This window comes from Larimichthys crocea, chromosome VIII (assembly GCF_000972845.2).
Source record: "Larimichthys crocea isolate SSNF chromosome VIII, L_crocea_2.0, whole genome shotgun sequence".
Taxonomy (NCBI): domain Eukaryota; kingdom Metazoa; phylum Chordata; class Actinopteri; family Sciaenidae; genus Larimichthys; species Larimichthys crocea.
The window spans coordinates 11893814-11914026 of record NC_040018.1 but is presented as its reverse complement, the minus strand read 5'-3'; the positions used below and the strand labels follow the sequence as shown (position 1 = coordinate 11914026).

The following is a 20213-nucleotide window of genomic DNA, read 5'->3' as shown; positions in this document are numbered from 1 at the left end:
TCAAAATGACATAATTAACCAAAAGAACAGCTTTACAATTGTAGATTGTCAGTTCATATACCTGAAAATTTTGACCTTGGGGAATCCCTGGATTTCAAAGCATGTTAATGTATCACAGGTTTTGTACAGCAGCTTATAAGTCCACTTTGATGCTAATAGGTGAAATTTCTACATCTACGCTATCTAACACTTTGGCTGGAGAGCTCTCTGTGGTTTTGCTAGAGTGAAAACAACATACAGTTTCATCAAAAACAGAACTGCAGCAGATGTAACACTGAATGAATCAGTCTGTATATATACAGTATCTCTGTGGGTCTGTGGTCTGTGTGTGGGCTGAGCCCTATTAGCAGCTCTGCTAAGGCTTCAGAAGCGAACCCATGTAAACAAGTGCATTCCTTTGAGAAGTGTATATATGGCCCACTGAGAGGTGTGGAGGACTGCATCAAAACACTACAGTCTAACCTATATAGGCATTCCACATTAACCATGAATATAGAAGAGCATCAGAATCAGCCTGAGAGATCACAGTCCTGCTGACATCAACACAGCAGTCAGTGACCTGAGATCATCAAGCACTGCAGTGAACATCTCTCTTTTCCCCCTCTCGTCTCCTCATCCCTGTAAAGATTGCTCCATTAGTACACAGTGAAGTGCGCTCTCCCCTAAGGCAATCCAATGGTTTTAAGGCAAAACAGCCAGCTGCCTTCTCTTCCCCAAAACACAGATGACACTTTCCAGCATGCATGTAAATTCTCCTGCCAGCACATATACTTTACACAAACACTTAACGGCATGCGATCCGAAGCACTTTATCTCCTGCAGCTGCTGGAGAGCTTTAGCAGACACACCACCTGAGCAGCTACGTAGCAATGACATCCCACATATGTGCTGGGAGAGGGGCTGGAATACACACCTGTGAGTCGCACGATACACTGGCTGCCTCTTGTAAGGGACGTGTGAGGTTGACTGTCCTGGTTGGCCCAACATGTTAGCTGCAGGTCTGTGATTTGCTGTGCTCTGCTCTGCTCTTCTCAGTGGTGCCTGTGTGTGTGTACTCCTCTCAGCTGGTTGCGCTGCCGCTGATGACGTCCTTTGCTGTGCACCGAGGCGTCGATTCATTCAAAACATCCTCTTTCCCGCTTCTGCTTTGTTAGTGCTGCTGAGGTGGAGCTAAAAATACACGCGATCATTGAACTGTCCCCTGTCTCAGAGAGCATTAGGCTCGTGATAGGTATTATTAAAGCCAGCCAACCTCACGGATACATCATGTAAGAGGCCCCAGAGCAGCAAGTACAACCACAGGTACAAAGCACTAGCCGTAACCCATGTAATCATATTTCCTCTCTTAACATTCCCTCCCTGTAGTGGCACTCTTTCTCTCCTCACCTCTCCTCGGCTCTCTTTTAATATATGCGTTCCTCAGCAGAGCTGTGCCGTCAGAGCACTTCCCTGAACTGGACGCCCTCTCTGCTCCATTCCCTCTGCAGTCATGCAGGCAATACAGTGCGCGAATTACTGTAGTGAGTAAGGGAAAAAAAGAGAAAGAGATGAGGAGGTGACGGACTTAAAATGAGAGAAAGTCTGCTGCAACTTTAACATTGCACATTAGCTATGTAACAACAGAAAATTGTATTAAGTGTGTGCAGATCTTCATACTCTATTTTAGCAAGAAAGTCTCTATAATTTTGTACCAACTGGAAATGATTAAAGGTGCACACCCATGAGTGCCACTATAGGGCATTTCTTTTTAACTGCTATCAATTTCAGTTTTGTAAACTAAAAATGATCTCCGAGGATATGTTATCATTTTACACAGAGATGATCTTGGTGGCAAAAGCTCCTACCTTTGTGTCCAGCAACATCTCAAAACAAAGATGGAGTAACTTTACCATGCAGGGTGATATGACAACAGCCAGATCAGATGAAGGAGGGAGAGTGTGAGTTGGGAAGACAGCATTCATGACGTGAAAAATGGAGGTGAAGACTGGGCTATGACCTAACAGCTGAAAAGACTGATGACTATACCATGCTACAAATGCTTTCTATCAGCTAATAAAGAGAGTGGGTGGGGTGGGGGCAGGTGAAAAATGTTTCCTGCACCATCCCAGACACAGGAAGTCAACTCACAGATTAAACTGACAGTACCTGCACACATGCACGCACACACACATGCAGGTAACCAGGCATCCAGCTGCTGTTGCCCTCATCCCCAGAGTTTCATCCTCCGCTGCTCTTTCTCATCCATCTACACTCTCACTCTGCACATCTCGTTAGCATACCCCAGGAGTCGAAGGCACTCGTGCTGCAAGCAAAGACCACTTCAACGCTGTGGTGATGATACCAGTCTGATAGATCTCTGGGTCTAACCACCGCCAGAGGTTATTTGAATTGTGAATTAGCCCTCTCCTGCAGTGATTTGTTTGACTATGTGTAATAAATTTAAACATGCACGCCATTCAAATGTAAAAAAAAGTCTTACAAGGATGTGTGAAGTAATATTGTAAAATGTTCTTTAATGAATACAAATGAGGTTTTAAGAAAACCAGATGTTTACTTGTGAAAAGGGGGAATCTTTTGGGGTATGTTTTGTAATATTAAAAGAATGGTGAAACCAACACCCACCCTCAGTCAGTCATGGAGAGTAATAAAGTACATTTATTACTCAAGTACTGTACACAAGTACTCGGTCTTTACACAACTCAAAGGGAAACATTTTACCTGTTAGTCCACAATTATTGGACAGTCAAATATACTGTAGTTACTAGTTACCTTGCAGATGTAATTCTTTTATACAGTATGATGCAGTGTTATTGATTAAACTACCCAACAACATATACAATTGTAAACTAGAAATACAATAATAATCCAATAACATATTTCTAATAATATAACACTGAGAGAGTGGAGGTCTCTTTGAATACTCAATGAATACTTTTACTTTTGATAGTTTTACTTATGTGAGATTCTGAAGTCAAGATTAAACTGTATGAGGTTAAAAAAATATTCTGAATGGAAAGTGAATGAAATATGTTAATGTACTTTTTAATCATGCTTCTATGATCATAAAGCAATGAAACATTTGCATATAATGAAACATATACATACCCAAAACGGCATTCAAACATTTAGAATATAATTTGTTGTAGTTTTAAAAAGATAAAAACAGGCTAGCTTTCACTTGTAAAACAGACCAACGATTTCTGCTGTTGTCTCAGTATAATACACATTAGATTCATTCTCCTCAGAGTGCCTCTGATAGTTAGAGTGCTCCCAATAGTACATGTTGCTACATTGTTACTCACCAGTTAATGACCAACGCAGAAAGAAGTAAGTCCAATTCAAAAGTCTCAAATTTCCAAATCTGTCCTGATCCTGAAGACGACCAATAAAGAGTGTCCAACGTATGGTAACTGAGCCCGTTTTAACTGTGTGCACTGCGCTAGGTGGGTGTGCTAGAAAGGGCATAAAGAGCGGTGTCAGATAGGAGTATAACTGCTGTTTCAGCCCTCTCCCTTTACTCTCGATCACTCAGTAACACTGCCAGCACTTACAGCATGCAGCTCTACTTAGCCTCTCCAGGGAGAAATAAAATGATAACGTTCCATTGTTCAGTCCTACACAGAAGATGAAGGAGGGAGGAAAGTGGAAGGGCCCGGCTTGCTAAGAAACTCCGAAGCCACCGCTCTTTGTGGTGATCACAGATCGGTGCGGTGTTCACTTCACTATGTTGTCCAGACAACATAAAGTGCTGACCTTGATCTCTGACTGCAACCAGAGCCTTCACTCTCTCCTCGAATCCTCTTTATCAGATCACATCCCAGTTGGCCAGGGAGAGAGGGAGAGAGGATGGAGGGCAGACTATAGCTGAGCTCTGGCTGCTGCAGTGCTGGTTCAATAATCCACAGACAGACATATAGATAAGAGCTGGAGGTGTGTGGTGTAGGTCGATACATACGATGGACAGCCAGGTCAACATTCATACCTCACTCTATCATTAACTTCCACTGTCGTCCTCGGGGCTTTTGTGTAACAAAACAAGCTCATAAAAATGTACCAATTTCAGAAAAAAAGGGCTTTGCAGATGTACCCAAGGTTGATACTAATGTTGGACTAAAATTACTGGCAGGATATATTGTCAAGTAAGTATGCAAACACAAGAACTTTTCAGCAAGTATAGGAATGAGAAATGATTAATAAATCCAGATATGATGCAGAGGTAAGACATTTATCACTGTCACTATGAAGTTAATAAATAGAATTTCTTTTCAACGTGACAGGTAGTAGACACAAGCCTGCACAATAAGAAACACGTAATGAATTACCTGTCTTGATAAAAAGACTGAAACAAATGTGAAATTGCATCAAACTGTTTCATAGACAAAGACCCAACAGCAATATCTAGTGGCTGCCTATAGAACGGCACCTCCCAACAAACCATGCATATGCTCCACCACGTCTCAATGATGCACTGACAGATAAGGGCGTACATCCCCGCTGAGTCAAAACAGTGATTTGAAAACTTACACACTACATCTTTGCTGCAGAATCCAGATTTTATCTCACTGAGTGAGTTACAGGCGATGGATAGCTGGAGGTGGAGAGTGATCACACCTTAAAAAAACCCCAAATTAAAATAGTAAAAAGCAGGATCAATCACCTCATGAATAAGGAATTAGCCTTGCATCTCTGCACTAAAACAAATCTTATTGGATTGGTTCGTGAGAACTCACACAGCTGTGTGGTCAATGTGTTCAATAAATGCTGCAGTGAGTCAGATTGCCCTAACCACCAGATCTGCTCTCACCAGCATTGGACTTAGGGGCCTTTTCATTTATCTTATTTCACACTCGATATTACATTAATGGGAACAGCAATATTCAATCAAGTAACCACACTGAGAAACATTTTACGTGAACGTGATCTTACTGAAGTATTAGATTATTCAGACTTACACCTTAAGGACTATGTACAGACTTAAAGTACCACAAAACACCTTTATTTCTACAAATCCTCGGATCAGTCAACCTAATATTAAGTGGATCTTCCAGGTGCTATGTTGTGAATTTGTATAATTACTTTCCAATCAGGACATGGCACTATTTCCTGCTTTCACAAGACCACAGGGTGCACAGGAAAATCAGTTAGGTTCAAGGTCATCTTGTATTTAACAAGTCATTCACTGCTCTTTGCCCCAACCTGATTGAGCGAGCAGAACAACAGCACTGACATATTATCACCCTGTAATGCTGTTATGCAGTTGCGAGAAGAGAAACATTAGCATTTGGAGTCATGTTTCTGGCCACCTGATGAATATTAAAGTCCAATATACACCGTCTTTGGAGCTATTTTTGGTCCTCGCCAACTCCTGGGGGAAATACTCTTCTCTGTGAGGACAGGTATTATACAGTGGGTTTATCAGGGCTTGTTTAATGAAACGGCTGCCTGCTAAAACTGGGAACAACAACGACGGACGCAGTGAGGTTGAATCAAAGCAGTAAAACTAATGCAACAAACCTGAAAAATACCGATTAGAGCTAAGAAGATTGGAATGCTGGGTGATATTGTCTGTGGGTTTTTCAATTCAGATGACGCCTTTCACATTAAACCCATTCATTTGAAGCACTGTAATACGAATATATTGATTTTACAGTGTTGTTTAAACTGTAATGCAGATAGAAACGGCTGTAATTCTGCTCTGCATGCAGCATGTGTGACAGAAAGTCCTCTGTAGGAGTTTCATTGTAGAACTCAGTGAACTCCTTTTCATGCAGTATCTTTCAAAAGATTTATCTAAAAGCACATTTTCTGTCTGCAAAAAGTCAGGGCCAGTACACTATTGTGCATCACATTCTCTACTGGTGATGTGAGCTTTTCAAATTTGAATTATCAATCTAATAGTTCATCACTTGCACACCAAACACTGGGATCTTTTGGACAAAATGAAAATGAGTGATTCAAGTTAAGTCTCGGATATACTCTGTAGAAAGATTTTCTCTTTTCACACAGCATCCATCTTCCACCTTTGTGGCTGATAACTAATCACATCTCTTCTGACCTGTCTGGTGAGATAAAAACAGTGTGGGACCTGCTTCTCTCTGCAGCGACTCCAGTCACACTCAGCCTCTGACAGAATGCGGCAGAACGAACTGTCATCTGAATGAATTCAGAGGGAGGGTATACAAACTCTGTCTTTCTTCCAGAGAGCCAGCTGAAATGACTCAGGTGAAGTGCTTCCTTCTTTAACAACATGAAAATAAGCGGCTATATTAAAAAAGTCTTCCTATATAATTAGGTGCTTGTCAGCTGTTTCTTGCATGCCAGTTCCACTTACATTTGCTGTACGTTACTGGAGTATGTTCGAGATATCCACATTGCAGTAGCATTATTGTAGAAAAACAGGCATCTCTCTTACGCAAAGCTAACGTGATAATATCATGAAACCAGTGTTACCTTGTCTCAATCTGCCTCTCCTCTTTCTCCAAACTGGAGAGCTCGAGCTCAGCGGCCACCTCTGTTTCATGATCAGCTGAGTCAGTCCCCTGGCCAAGGGGCAGGCAACTGCAACAGCAGGTCCCCATCCTGGCTCGGGCATCTCCCCTGCCCTGTTTCTGCTCCGACTCCCGCTGCTCCAGTTCTGACTGGTAAACCTGCTCAAGCTGTCCGGACAGTGAATGACTCATTCTAGGATAAAGTATATCATCACACAGAGCACACCTCAGGCCCGCAGCTCTTAATGTATTCATTCATTGCAGGCTCCCTGGATTAAATATTGTCCAAACAAGGCCTGATGGAAAGCTTCCTTTCTTTTCTGCAGCACAAATGTCCACTGTCCCAGACTCTCAATCTCGGCTTTGTTTTCACTGTCTTTATTCAGTCCGCTGCTTTAAACTCCAACTCTATTTGTAGGCCCAGACAGTACTGTACAGTATGTATTGTTTAACTGTCACACGCCTCGTAATAAGTCAACTTGGACATGATATTGACAGCGCAGCTCCATTTACAAAATGCTGTGGCCTTAAGTGAAAGTTCAGGGCGCCTTACAAGCAAGGAAAGACGATAGATGCGCAAACATAATCGCTGGACACGATTTAAACATGATACAAGGATCTACTGATAATGACAAATGGTCAACATAAATCATCCTACAAGAGAGAGAGAGGACTCGCTACCTCACAAGCAGCCCATTTGCAATTCCTTGGCCATGAATCCTAATATCAATTTGAGTATCCCTGCATCTGCCACCAAAGATGGGCACCGTTGCCATCTTCACAGGATTAATGATTCATGCTTCAAGGCAAGGTTGTGTGTCTATGTGTGCCTGTTATAGGGAAATGAAGCGTTAGCAATATTCCGTGTAGTTTCTCAGCACTGATTTTGAAAAAAAGCCTTTTCATTAGTTTTTTTTCACTCCCTGCACAGAACACATGGTGCAATGGTGGGAAAGGAAGGGCAATAAACTGAGAGTTAAATTAAAAATCAGGCAGAGCAAGCTTAGGTGTTGGTATTTTGTCAAAGACTTGGACTGATGCTGTTATAAAAAAAGACTAACTTGAAAAGCATTTTCTACATCGTGGTATAGGCGAACAGTGTTTTTAGTCCCGTCATAGCAATAATGTCCCCAAAATTGCATTTCTTTATTTTGCAAAGATAAGGCAGGAGTAATCTGATCCATCAGGACTTTGCCTGTCAAGAATGACAACGATTTTAGAGTTTCTATTTTCAGCTGAAGGTCACTGTCTCAACAAACAGCTTGAGGGAAGGTAGAGAACAAAACTGAACAGTGTTTACACACAAGGGTCTGCAGACATGATGGATATTGAGCCAAATGATGAATACCATGTCACGATGCATAATATAAATCTAAATATAAATCCATGGGGGGGGGAAAAGGAAACTTTATCTGATGAAGATGATGATGATGGGTGTCCTGAACGAAATGCTATAATTAAAAATATAAGCCCACTATAGTGTAACATCAGTACCACAAAATGATAAAATGAAAAAATATATATAAATATGAAGCCAAGGGGCAGGGTTAGTCTAGACTATACAGTTAAATATTGTATTTGGCTGACATCTTACACAACAAACATGTACAAATAAATGAATAGGATTCGTAAAATGTGGTTCACTGGCCTGAAGTGTATAAATTAGTAGGTGGCATAGCCTTCTTGTTGTGTCTGCTCACTGAAGCAAATACACAAGAAATCAAATAATTCTGCAGCTCGCTGCAGCATGTTGTACGTGTAAGCTGATCTTGTGCTTATCAGGTATGTAAACAGGAACCTGTCAGTCAACACAAGACAAATTAAATCAAAAACAGTTCACAAACAGCTTTTCAGGGTCTAGAAACAGGCATTATGGAAATTCTGCAGCCACAGAGCAGATTCAGTATTCAGGATGTGTCAAGAAAGTTTCTGTTACAGAGTAAATAAAAAAGTTTAAGATAATTATTCACACTGGTGATGCTTTAGAAAACAGCTGTGGCTCCTTTGATGCCTTGGCGTGAACATCTTTGCTTTGTGGTGCTGTAGAGGAAGTAGATTCTAAGTGGCCATGCAACTTAAAGGTGCATAAACTACACTGAAAGTGATGCTATCGGAGTCTGAAGACACCACTTCGAGCAATATTGTTTCTACAGCACTCTGCAGAGCTTTATAGTGGCAACAAGCACAGTTGGCCCTCATGGACTAGAAAAGTGCGGAGCAAATGCAAAAGGTCTGCAAGGTGTGCCAAAGCAGTTATTCACAGCAACCAGGTGAAGAATAAACTGCGAAAGTGTAAGAAAGAGTTAAATTATTTCAGTCTGTCTCATAAAGAGCAGAGTTGAGGGCAGACCTATAAAATATGTAATTAATATTTGCTCACTGGAGCACGCATGCAGTAGGAAAGCTGTTGGTGTTATGGGATCTCATTAAGTGAAACATCTGTTCCGATTGGATGAACCTAATGACATACCCAATTTCATCCATACCCTCTTGTTTGTAACATCTGAACCAGTTTATACGCAAGCACTCACTCAGATAGAACAATAGATTTATAGATATCATATTCCAGGTTGCTATACACAGAGGACTGCAGTGTTCATCAGCCTGCTGTTCATCATCTTCTTTTTCTATCACCCTCACCTCAGCTTTGCTGAAACAAAAGCATTTGCATGATCCTGATCCTTCTCCTGTCTGCTGCCTGTGGCAGGATAGCTGATTGGTATTCAGCGATGGGTTTGCAATCTTTCTTCATTACTTCCCATGGCACTCAAGAAAGATTTCCAAACAATGTCCCTTTACTTCCACAGACCTCTGAGCAAACATGAAGGTTACTTAGCATATCTAACAGCAGCCAGCCTCGTCTACAATACCCAATGGAATTTCAGACTAATGTTGGCGAATTATGTTGTTAAGCTTCAATACATCTCAAGAATGAAGTTTGAGGTCCCATTACAGGAGTTTTAATCTGAGTGGGGACTGTTTCTGAAGGAACTAGTGAAATTCTTTGCCTCTTTGAAAAACAAAAACTATCTGGACTGTCTTCCTGCCTGAGTGCAAAGGAGGACCAGTGGGGAAAAGAGTTTGAAAATGATGTCAAGCTAAACTCATATCCTAAATCCACTGTGGTCAAGTTGTCTCACAGTGAAGGGCCCTGCGCAAAGAACAAGTTTTAAGTTTCAAAGTCAGATCGAAAAAGAGACACAGTGTTCCCAAATAACTAAAAATAAACACTTCTTTATAATTTGAGGAATTCTGACATGCACAATGAATCTAAAGTCTGGAAGTGCAAAGGTCATTTTAAGGACTTTGGAGCTAAACTATGCTCTATCTTTTTTGGCAATAAATATAGCAATGAGGTATGGATTTGCTGTGTTTGCAGAAAAAGAAAACTTCATTAAGACAGCCTTAAGATGAGGGCCTGTAAGGATACCAAGCTCTCCTTTCATCCCCTTTTAAAGTGTTTTTCTATAAAACTCCCAAAACACCTCATGGCTACTAAACTGCCCTGATCAAAAGATAGTGCAAGCACAGCCTAAAGAATGGAAAGATCAACAGTCCTACAAATCTAGGATAACAACAAAATGTCGTTTGTGTTTTCACATCTGACGAGAAAGTTGAAATCTATGTGAGTTTTATGTCGGTCCAACAGCATCGAAGCTCATTGAACAATGTGAACTGTGTCCTCAACAGGACACCATTGTACCTCAGTGGGGTCATTTTTTCCCTCAGGGAGCTATAGAATTGCACATTTCCTTTGCTCAGTGAGTGCCAGTGATGTGTTGGAGAGCACACCTAAATCTTTCCCAGCTTTTACTTGTGAATTATTTCACATGAGGTCATATGAAGATATATAAATGTGACATAAATTAATCATTGAATTAATTATTATGCAATTAAAATTAGAATAATCACATTGGCGCAGCATGTTAATGAATCTGTAAGTAATGTCACCTGTTATAAATAGATCTATCTAACCATATGATGGATGCATTAAGGTTCATGAAAGTTGTGGCCTACTATAATTATAATTATAATATATAATAATAATATTACACAAAATATAAATTGAACTTAGTTGTGCTTTAACTGATTACACATAATGTCATACATATCTCATAACTAGACTTTACTTTCCTTATTCAAATTGATGTGCATCAATCACACGTCAACACACAGGCCTGTTTCATCATAAGCATATCATCAGCAGGGATTGAAATGGGATGATTTTGGAAGATGATTTCCAAATTGGGTCACTTCCTTGGAGATTTGGCAGAAATATGACAGCCAGAGACTCTATTTCAATCTGCTGCCACAGATGACAACAGACCTTACCCATTAGATCTGGCAATCTCCTCCTCTAGTCTTCATAGTTCAGTCTATCATGGGGTTGATGTCATCAGCCATAACTTAAATTAACTTAAACCAAACTCTTTATGTAAAAGCTACAAAGTTTGAAACCATATTTTATCATATACTTTATGAATAATAGTAATCCTCTCTCTGATATTGAAAAAAAAAGCTTCACATTGTTAGGGCACCAAAGATAAAGCACTGCACACATTAAACAGATAGTTCAGGTCGGCCTCCAGCGAGGTGTAAACAAATGTGAGTTTTGCCAGAGTAGCAACGTCTGAACAATCCTTTCTTTGTACTCCACCTCGGCTAAATACCACCATCAACACACAACCAAATCTACTGACCGTTGTCACGGCAGCACCTTGTGGACTCGAGTCCTGCTTGAGTTTGTTGACGCATACAGCAACAAACGGGACAACTAAGAGATGAGAAGAGGAGGTGGGTGGACAGCTCTGATTTGTATCAAAGAACGTCTGATGTTTGAGTGAAAATGTGTGAGACGATAAGATGATGAACCACGATTGCACATTAAAGCAATTTTAAGTTGCAGTCAAAAACATTTGTGATGATTTTAATCATCTTAAGTAGGGCCACAGTCCAAGCTGTCCTTTCCCTTTCTGTGATTTTAAGGATTAATCCCACTGAGCTGGAGCCATCGTCCCTGTCCTTAGTGTTTGAGTTTAGCCAGCTACATTAATAACCAAAGCATATCTTGCATCAAAGCTGTTAAGATACTCCTGGAGAGTAAGCCCATGTTTTGAAGAACAAAGTCGTAATAAATTAACCCTGCCTTGGTTTCCACTCATCGCTTAATTAGCTGAGTGCTGGAGTTAAAAGCCAGGTAAGCTTGACACAAGAGACTTTCTATAATTACCCTGCAGACACATGGGACAAATACAGAAACCTGGCATCATACAGGTCTGCAATAAATCAAACAGACCACCCTCTCCACAATGAGAAAATGACAGCACTCCATCACCAGAGAATAACAAATGGTCGCATCAAGACCAATTTCACACGCTGAGCTGTACATCAGCTGTTTGTCGAAGGCATTATCCACATGAACACTAAACCTCAATATGGAACTTAAACAAAGACCAATCAATTTGTCATAAAACAGCTGAGTCAATGCTGTATTTCAACACATTTTTAGCTTTACAGCTATATAATGGAGTGGCTGTTACGGACAATGTTAATACTGTGATCATTATTACAGCATCATCTCAAAATCAATGTGCTATGATTTACTCTCAAATATTTACACAGTCAAAGTTGCATAATACAAATTCAAATTTATGTTTGTTTTCACTGAAGCTGAGAACTTTGAACAAAAATATCTCCGTGTTAGGAACTTCTCACAATTCAACTATATCACAAATATAAATACTCACAAAGCAGTTTAACACACACCCTGGCAAACACACAATGATTTGACTTTGTTTCACACACCAAGGGAACACGGATGTCAACTGTGCTCAAGATAAGCTGAATGATACAAGAGAGCAGTCCTGGTGTGTTCCAGTCCACTGTTTGTTTGAGAAATTAGTCCTCGAAAACAAAAGAAACAAGCAGAGAGCATAACAGGATCTTTCCACCAAGCCAACTCGGCACCAAGCAGTCGACTGATTTAACAGCCTTGACATTTAGTCTACCATATATCACACAACTCACAGTTGTATTGTTCTCGCTTCTCACAGAGAAAAAGTGCATGAATGAAGGAAGCACAACGACGGTCTTTATTCTACACGCAATATAAGTGTCAGCAACAACAAATTTGTTATTAAAACCATTTTATGTGTCTTTTTTAAAAGCCCACATCTTTGGATGCCAGAATGTGTTTTGGAGAGGCAATTGAATCATTGACATCCATTTGTTTGGCTCGGTACAACCTGTATTCATAATTTATAATCCTTGACAGGCTTTTCAAAACAACTACTATATGAGCTATTTTATTACACGGTTTTATGCTTAGTGGCAGGCATTGCCAAAATGAAAACAAAAGAAACTGTCTGTGAACGCTGCAAACTTGTGCCTGCAGAGCATTGCATCTATTGAGCAAAGACCTCTTATTGGTAACTATCAACCTCTGAAACACTGCAGCTATGTGGATATAAAAGGTCACCATACAGGCCTTCTGTTTGGAACAAATGGGGCAAACTAAAAGGGCCACAACAGGACTACGGCTAGTGAAACTACAAAACCTTAAACAAGCTACAGAGGGAGGAGTCATTGTAATTCCCAATGATCCAGCACCAATAAAGAATTTGTCTCCACTTTGTTTTACAGTACACATTCTGTTTGTTAGCCTGACTTATTTGATTGCTTCCAGCATGGCTTGCTGGCTGGGTTTGCTCTGGCGTCCCGGTTTTCCTCACCAACTGATAGACACTGACAGCCGCAGCCCAGAAATCCATTATGGAAAACACTGTCGATGGAAATGCAAATATAATGCACATAATCACTGAGTTACTAAATGTGACGGACGTGTCTCTGTGTGTCTTTCACTGAGGAATCCTACAAATGTTAATGTGTGAAGGACGTGTGAGAAAAAAAAAAAAAGAGAGAGAGAGACAACTTCACACTGCAGTCTGTGACTTTGCCAATCCTGTCCTCTTTGCTTCAATAATGCAATCATGTCATACATCTCTGTCACCATATGGTCACACCCCTTCTTGTGCAACCTTTACAGTCTCTCCATCACACACACACACACACACGCAAACCAAGGCTGTGCACCTATCTAATGGAGAGAGTAGAGGTCCTGCATGGAGGATGTGAGGAGAATTTTAATAGCCTTCTTCCTGTCCTGCTAGGCACTGCTACTTTCCATTCACAATGCAGGCAGAGGTAATTGGTTTCACCTATCTGATGGGACCCCTGTGTGTTAATCCATATGCTGGTGTGTCATTTGTCATATGCATACTTTTAGATGAAATATTGTGTTTGCAGCGCAGCCTTTTAAATCTAGTTTGAGTATCGGTGTTTGACTGCAACTCAGACGGGTCAGAGCTTGCACCGTGACATAGAGGAAATGAAAGCGTTTCACACACAGCAGCAGCAGCAGCACTTTAAAAAACGACACAACCGGTTAACGGGGTCAAATTTTACACGGTCAAACAGAGCAACAATGCTCACGAGCCACACTCACTTGATGAAGTAGCTCGCGCCCTCGTCCGTGAAGCCCTCTTCCCATCCTCTTGGCAAATCTACAACACGGAACAAAAAAAACAACAACAACAACAACAAACAAAAAAACACATTGCAGCAAAGAAATAAATAAAAAAAAGCAACAAAAATGTCTCCTCGGTATCCTACAAATCAGATAGTTTGCCCCGTACCTGAACGTATCATGTGTCCAGAGTTAACAGGTTCACCAGTGCGTGGATGTAGCCAAGTAGTGCTACGAGTTTTATCACTGCAAGAAAGACACCTGTTACTGAACGGTAATAAAACAACAACAAAAATCCTTCACGGTAATAACGCCTCGTTTAAGAAGTAGAAAAAAACCAAAACAAAACAAAACACGCCGCTCACTTAATAAAGAAGACTCGACCATCTCTACAAACTCCATACGACCAGTAGTCAGGTAGGGTGTCCCGTCCGAGAGGTGCCGCCATGATCTCTCCGACTCGGCTTGTCCCCCCTCTCCCTCTCCGCAGACTTTTCCAGGGAGCCCAGATAAATAACCACCGCTAGGGCTGCATAGTTTTTAAAGGGGAAGAATACCAAACTCAAACCACTTCCACGACTCCGTTTTTTTAATGTAATTCGAGCCCACGAAAAAGGGGCTAACCGGTTCCCACAAGTAAAGCCAGCAGAGTCTGGTAGATGATTAAAACAAAGCTGAGACTTCCACACAGCCGAGTAAAAAAAAACTAAGCCCACTGCGGAGAAAGGTAGGGTGTAGCCCCGAGGGTGTAATATTAGTGCACTGAATCAAAGCTGGGACAATGATGTTTGGCACATACATAAAACAGAAATTAAGAAAATATGCAGCTCTCCTAGAAATAAAAAAAAACGATAGTAGGATTGCACACACAAAAATGTAAGCTCTTTAAGGGATATTAAAGGATTACAGGAATATCTTAACGTGCTTATATTTCTCTTTTTAAGCTACTGAGGAAATGTTAGTGTGTAAAGAGAGATTAGAGAAATACAAATAAAGGGACCCACCATCCTCACATAAATATTTCATCACTGAGGCGTACAGTATAAGAGACAGGTGGCAGCTATGTCTGAGGTGACTAAAGGAAATTAAAAAGTTCACCTTAGCTTTTAACTAGATTTTCATCTCCTCAGTTGGGAATGTTTGAGAGCAGCACTGTCCAGATAATTAACAGAGGAGGTGTTGTTGCACAGGAACAGAAGAAGGCTGGTCTCTGTAACAAAGATTTTTAAAAATAAATAAATAAATAAATCAGGCTCAAGGACAACCAGGTGAGATTCTGGTCTGTGTCTGCACAGAGGTGACATTAACTTAAACTGTAGGCGTGTCAATCAACTTTGTCTGCATGAAACTGTGAAAATATTTCTTCAGCAGATTTAATACAAATCAGATTGAAACAAAGTCTGCAGTTTAGACATGTGGAGACTTCAACAGATGTTTTTATATCCTACATAAAATCACAATAATATATCCTCTTCTACTCCTGTAATCTTCCTGAAACAAAAAATGTTATAAATTGATTCGGAGATCAAATTCATTGTCCTGTGAGCTTATATGATTTGTCTTTTCCACTCTAATAAAGAACAACAGAATTAGCCACGACCTCATGTAGCTGCTGCAGCACTGCATGAATATGTATAAAAATGTAAAATGCACAACCACCAAGAGTATGGAAAGAGACTCAAAGAAAAATCTTTGCGTGTGTACACTTTTCAATTATGCATATTTGCTTGAGATAGAGAAGATGAGTGTTACAAGGTCTCTGTTGGTCTGAGTATGTGTGTGCTTAGAACAGAGCATGCCTGCATGTGTAGATGTTGGTCTATGTACAGTATGTCCATGCATAAACTGTACACTGGTACAATTTGACAGCCTCACATCACCTTCACTGCAGTCACGCTTTGAGGACAGAGAGCCTTCCTGGCCATGACACATTACAATAATGCTTACACTGCATCAAACAGACCTGCCCAATTTACCAATGCTGCCCATAAATTTCACTTGGGCTATGTGAGGGCAGACAATGTTCAAAGTCAGAGTAGTGTTGGCACAGGAGATATTTTGCTGAGCATCAAGAGACAAACAGCAAGGTCTCAATTCGTCATACAGTGCTCACTTATATAAATGCATTATCATTAACATGGCTCTCTCTGTGAAACATTATGGGATTTAATGGGGGAAGCTATCTCAATAAACCTGTCAAACAATCACAGTAAGATATGCAGAAACGCTTGGCCATCTTCCTGTGTTTCAGTTCCAGTTTCCTGAGGTGTATTTTACAATAGTCTTTAAAGGAGAATAGAGAGGAGAATACTAGAGAAAAATAGTACTTCAGTGAGCAGAGAGCAACAAACATCTGTCAACATTAGAAACATTTGATCTGTGATTCCCTTTTGGGGAAGCTTTGTTGAAACTCTAGAGGTTTTCTTCAAAGACAGAGAGATATAACATTTCCTCTAAAAAAGCAATATAGTAGACTGCAGCTTCTGTACAGAAAGCAATTCACTGCAAACCTTCTAAAGTCATATCTACTTGACAAAAGAATACAATATATTATATTATTCAAAGAATAAAATAATTTGTCCTTTCCCTCTAATATGTTTCTAACCCTGCATAGAAACAGAACAAATGCACATGCTTCTGCAGGACACAAGGGGGCACTAAATGGTTTTAGTTTTAAAATTGTATGAATCATATGACGTGCCCTTTGCAGTCACCAGATCAAATCCAAGTTGACCTGCTTTAGGAGCTCGCAGTGGCCTAACACCTGTTATGGTAATAGTTGTTTTATTTATAGAGCACATTTCATTACATGTAAAACATAAAAATATAAACACAAATCTAAAAACATAGTAAAAAAATACTTCCAAAAAACAAGAATATCAATACAATCAAAAGCCTTAGCCAGTGCCACACACATTCACACACACATACATAGTGGCTAATCATGTACATGCATGAATAGCCTGCTCCTAAATGTGGACACAGCTGTGACTGACTACAAGTCAGCAGGCAGCTCGCTCCACAGAGCAGGACCAAAGTGACTGAAGGTACCCTTACCCTCACTTGACCTCAGAGGCCTGATCGGGTTATAGCCAGTGAGCAAATCACAAATATAATCATTGAGTGTTTTATAAACTAAATCATAAAAATAATAAACCAAGTGTGTGACTCATAATGTACAGTATTTCATCTTTAACAGAATGAGAACAGCACCACCCAGTTGCAACAAATTTGAAGAAGAAACTCTGCCGCATTTTAGAGAATCACTGTTCTGCATCGTAAGGTCAAGCAGAGACTGGAAGAGATCTGCAATAGGCATAAATATTACATGGGATTAATCAATAATACCACTGCATTATTGATATTGCTGTACCTAAATTTGGTGTTATTTTGTGCACAAGTAATTTGTGTATTGCACAACCAGCTTGCAAAATGAAGCACAGGGTAGCTGGAACATCATCCATACTGCAGTGTAATCATCTGGTATCCTCAATAAATTGCTGTTATTTGACCTTGCTATGATTTATCATCATCCTCATTTCACACGCACTCACTTATACATAGTAATTTACACACAAATGCACACATAGTAGATGCGCAGTCCAGTGCAGCTCTGCAGTGTGGTCTCTGCTGCTGCTGATTCCTGCCTCTTGTCTGCCAGAGGCTCACAATGCAGCAAGGTGACTCAATGTTATTGTCTTCTCCTCGGAGAGTCTCCTCCTGCTGAATCACAGCTTACTAAAGGTGCTGAGCAAAAAATGTAATAAAGATTATCTTGCTTTGCTCTTCAGCTTCGAATAGTTTGGGTCCTAATCTATCTGGCAGATGCCCACATAGAAAATCAATAGCATCCTTTTTCAAAAATGCTTTTTTTTTTCAATTTATCCCTTAATTTAGGCAGGGTAAAGTATATAAATGAGTGTGTATAGGCGTCTTAAAGTGATTGAATCATTAACTGCACACAGTATTGACTAATATTTAGACAATAGTCTCCTGTTCATTATGTGACACCTTCAATGATTGTTGATTAAAAAGAAGTGCTGATCTTCCCCATCTGCTCTAGCTTTCTTTCACTTTCTATGTTAGTTCTGATCCAAGACAATGATTAATTGCCTTCCAGCTCATTGAACTATTACACTGACACCTACAGGGCAGGGATGTTATATTTAGTCTTAAGCCAACTGATCCAGATAAGAAATTAAATTCATTGTCTTGCTATAGCTGCCAAGGCTCATAAATAGTCTTTTGGGATTTTTATTCTAGCTCCCTCAGTCCCAACAGAAAGGCAATGTTTTTGCAACTCCTGGGCAACAAACATATGCCCTCTGTCCAAACTGGTTCAAATAGCTGTTGACACACAGAAAACAGTTTAAATCTTTTTTTAAATCTAGACTTTTTAGTGTTTATAATAAAACCGAACAGAAAAGCTAGGTTAAAAAATAAGTTTCACTTTAATTGTTCCCGCATATATCTTATCCAGAGCACTCTACAATGCACTGTTCACCCATTCACTCACAGTCATGCATAGATGACAGAAATCTAGGCTTCATTGATTCAAGGATGGAAATACTAAGATGTACATGTACATCTATATATACAAGATTAAAACATATTAGACTAGTGGATCATGTGTATATGTTACAAAATTGGTGACTTTGTTGACATCACTTACAGTACTTTTTCTTTGGGTGTCTTCAGAAAGCTCACAGGAGCTCTGGTGATTTCATCAGCCTGCAGGCTACAGAGGGTATCGAGAGGAGTACCTATAGCCATCTGTAAGTACAGCCATAAGGTTCTGTGTAAGATCTCCCCTTGAGCACAGAGAGCAGGGCTGGGGTAAGAGGTGAACTTGAGCCCATTAATCACCGACTGCTGCTAACTGCTGCTCAAATTGCTGTACGCTGCAAAAAGAATGAGCTAAAATACAAGAAATAAGTTCTGATACGTGTCAGAAACAAGTAAAAGACTAGATGAATACTAGCTGAAACACATAAAATAAGCTTAGTGTTCTCGTTTCTAGATTACAATATATTAAGACTTGCTTTAAAACCTGTGACCTTCAGGTAGCAAGCCAACTACTAAGCCATCAAGTAACATATGGTAGTGGGTTCAGCACTTTTTTTTGTCCAGACTAGGCCTGTCACAATATAAAATTTTTACTACATGATTATCATGGCCAACATAATTCACAAAACTTGAAAATAAATAAGTAAGTAAGTAATGCTATTGGTCAAATTGTGTATTTTGTCATTTTTTTGTAACACTGGCCAGAGTTTAGGTGCATTACCGCCACCTGGTATTATTTTATTTTTTAAGATAATTTTGACATGATAATAGCTGATCCCCTGTTCACATATTGATCTGGATGTACACATACAGTACTCCTAATTGTAAGACATTTGACACTGCATGTCTACTTAAGTAACACGTTAAAGGCTTATATTTATAGTATAATGGGGTTTGTTTATTTTATTTGTTATTATTTCAGTACACTATTAGAATACCCTAAAGGCAAATGTGCATATTATAATTAATACTGGTGAGAAATCAATCAATAAATAATAATAATAATAAAACATTTTATTTCATAGGTGCCTTTCTGACACCTTATAATAAATAGAAGTAGACAGCAATAACAAAAACAAACAGAAGAACCATAAAAGTATACCACATTGAGTAAAAAAAAAAAAAAGAAGAGACACAGTTCATCATTCCTGGTCCCTGGTCCTGTTCTTTTGTGTTACAGTGATGGCAGGTAGCTCTAAGATTATTCTGAAATCATACCAATTACATTTGGCTTTGATAATAGGTTTTACATATTTTTTTTAAATCAAGTAACAAATCCTTCCACATTTTAGCTTTGCAAATATGAAGATTTATTTTCAGTTTCTGAATACTGTCAGACAGAGCAAACAGATTCAAGAATATGTGTGCTAACATGTAACAAGTATTGCTTTTTTCTTTTTTATATACATCTAATGAGTAAGCAATGCTAAGAAATGAATCAGCAGAATAGTGTGTTAGTTGCAGCCCTGATACTATGCACTTGTGGCGCTGTTATCAGCTACTTTTATTGGCTGCATACATTTTATTTTTTATAGGCGCCTTTCTGTCACCCAAGGACACCTTATAATAAATAAAAGTAGACAGCAAATAACAAAAACAAACAAAGAACCATAAAAGTATACCAAATGCTGTTT

General features: G+C 39.6%; 1 protein-coding gene across 4 annotated transcripts in view; it reads right to left on the bottom strand.

Annotated features, from left to right (window-relative positions):
• plekha7b (pleckstrin homology domain containing, family A member 7b) overlaps positions 1–20213 on the bottom strand; it is a 72124-nt gene that overhangs the window by 51218 nt on the left and 693 nt on the right. For 3 of the 4 annotated variants that reach the window (XR_003462793.1, XM_019272578.2, XM_027281725.1), the window contains exon 1: positions 6451–6695. Coding sequence is in view for 3 of the 4 variants with exons in the window: in XM_019272578.2 (XP_019128123.2) it covers positions 6451–6680 (230 nt within the window). In the remaining variant the exon portion in view is untranslated. Of the gene's footprint in view, positions 1–6450; positions 6696–13992; positions 14051–14182; positions 14260–14378; positions 14543–15111; positions 15224–20213 lie in introns of those variants that run through there. The other variant, XM_019272571.2, reaches the window with a different exon arrangement.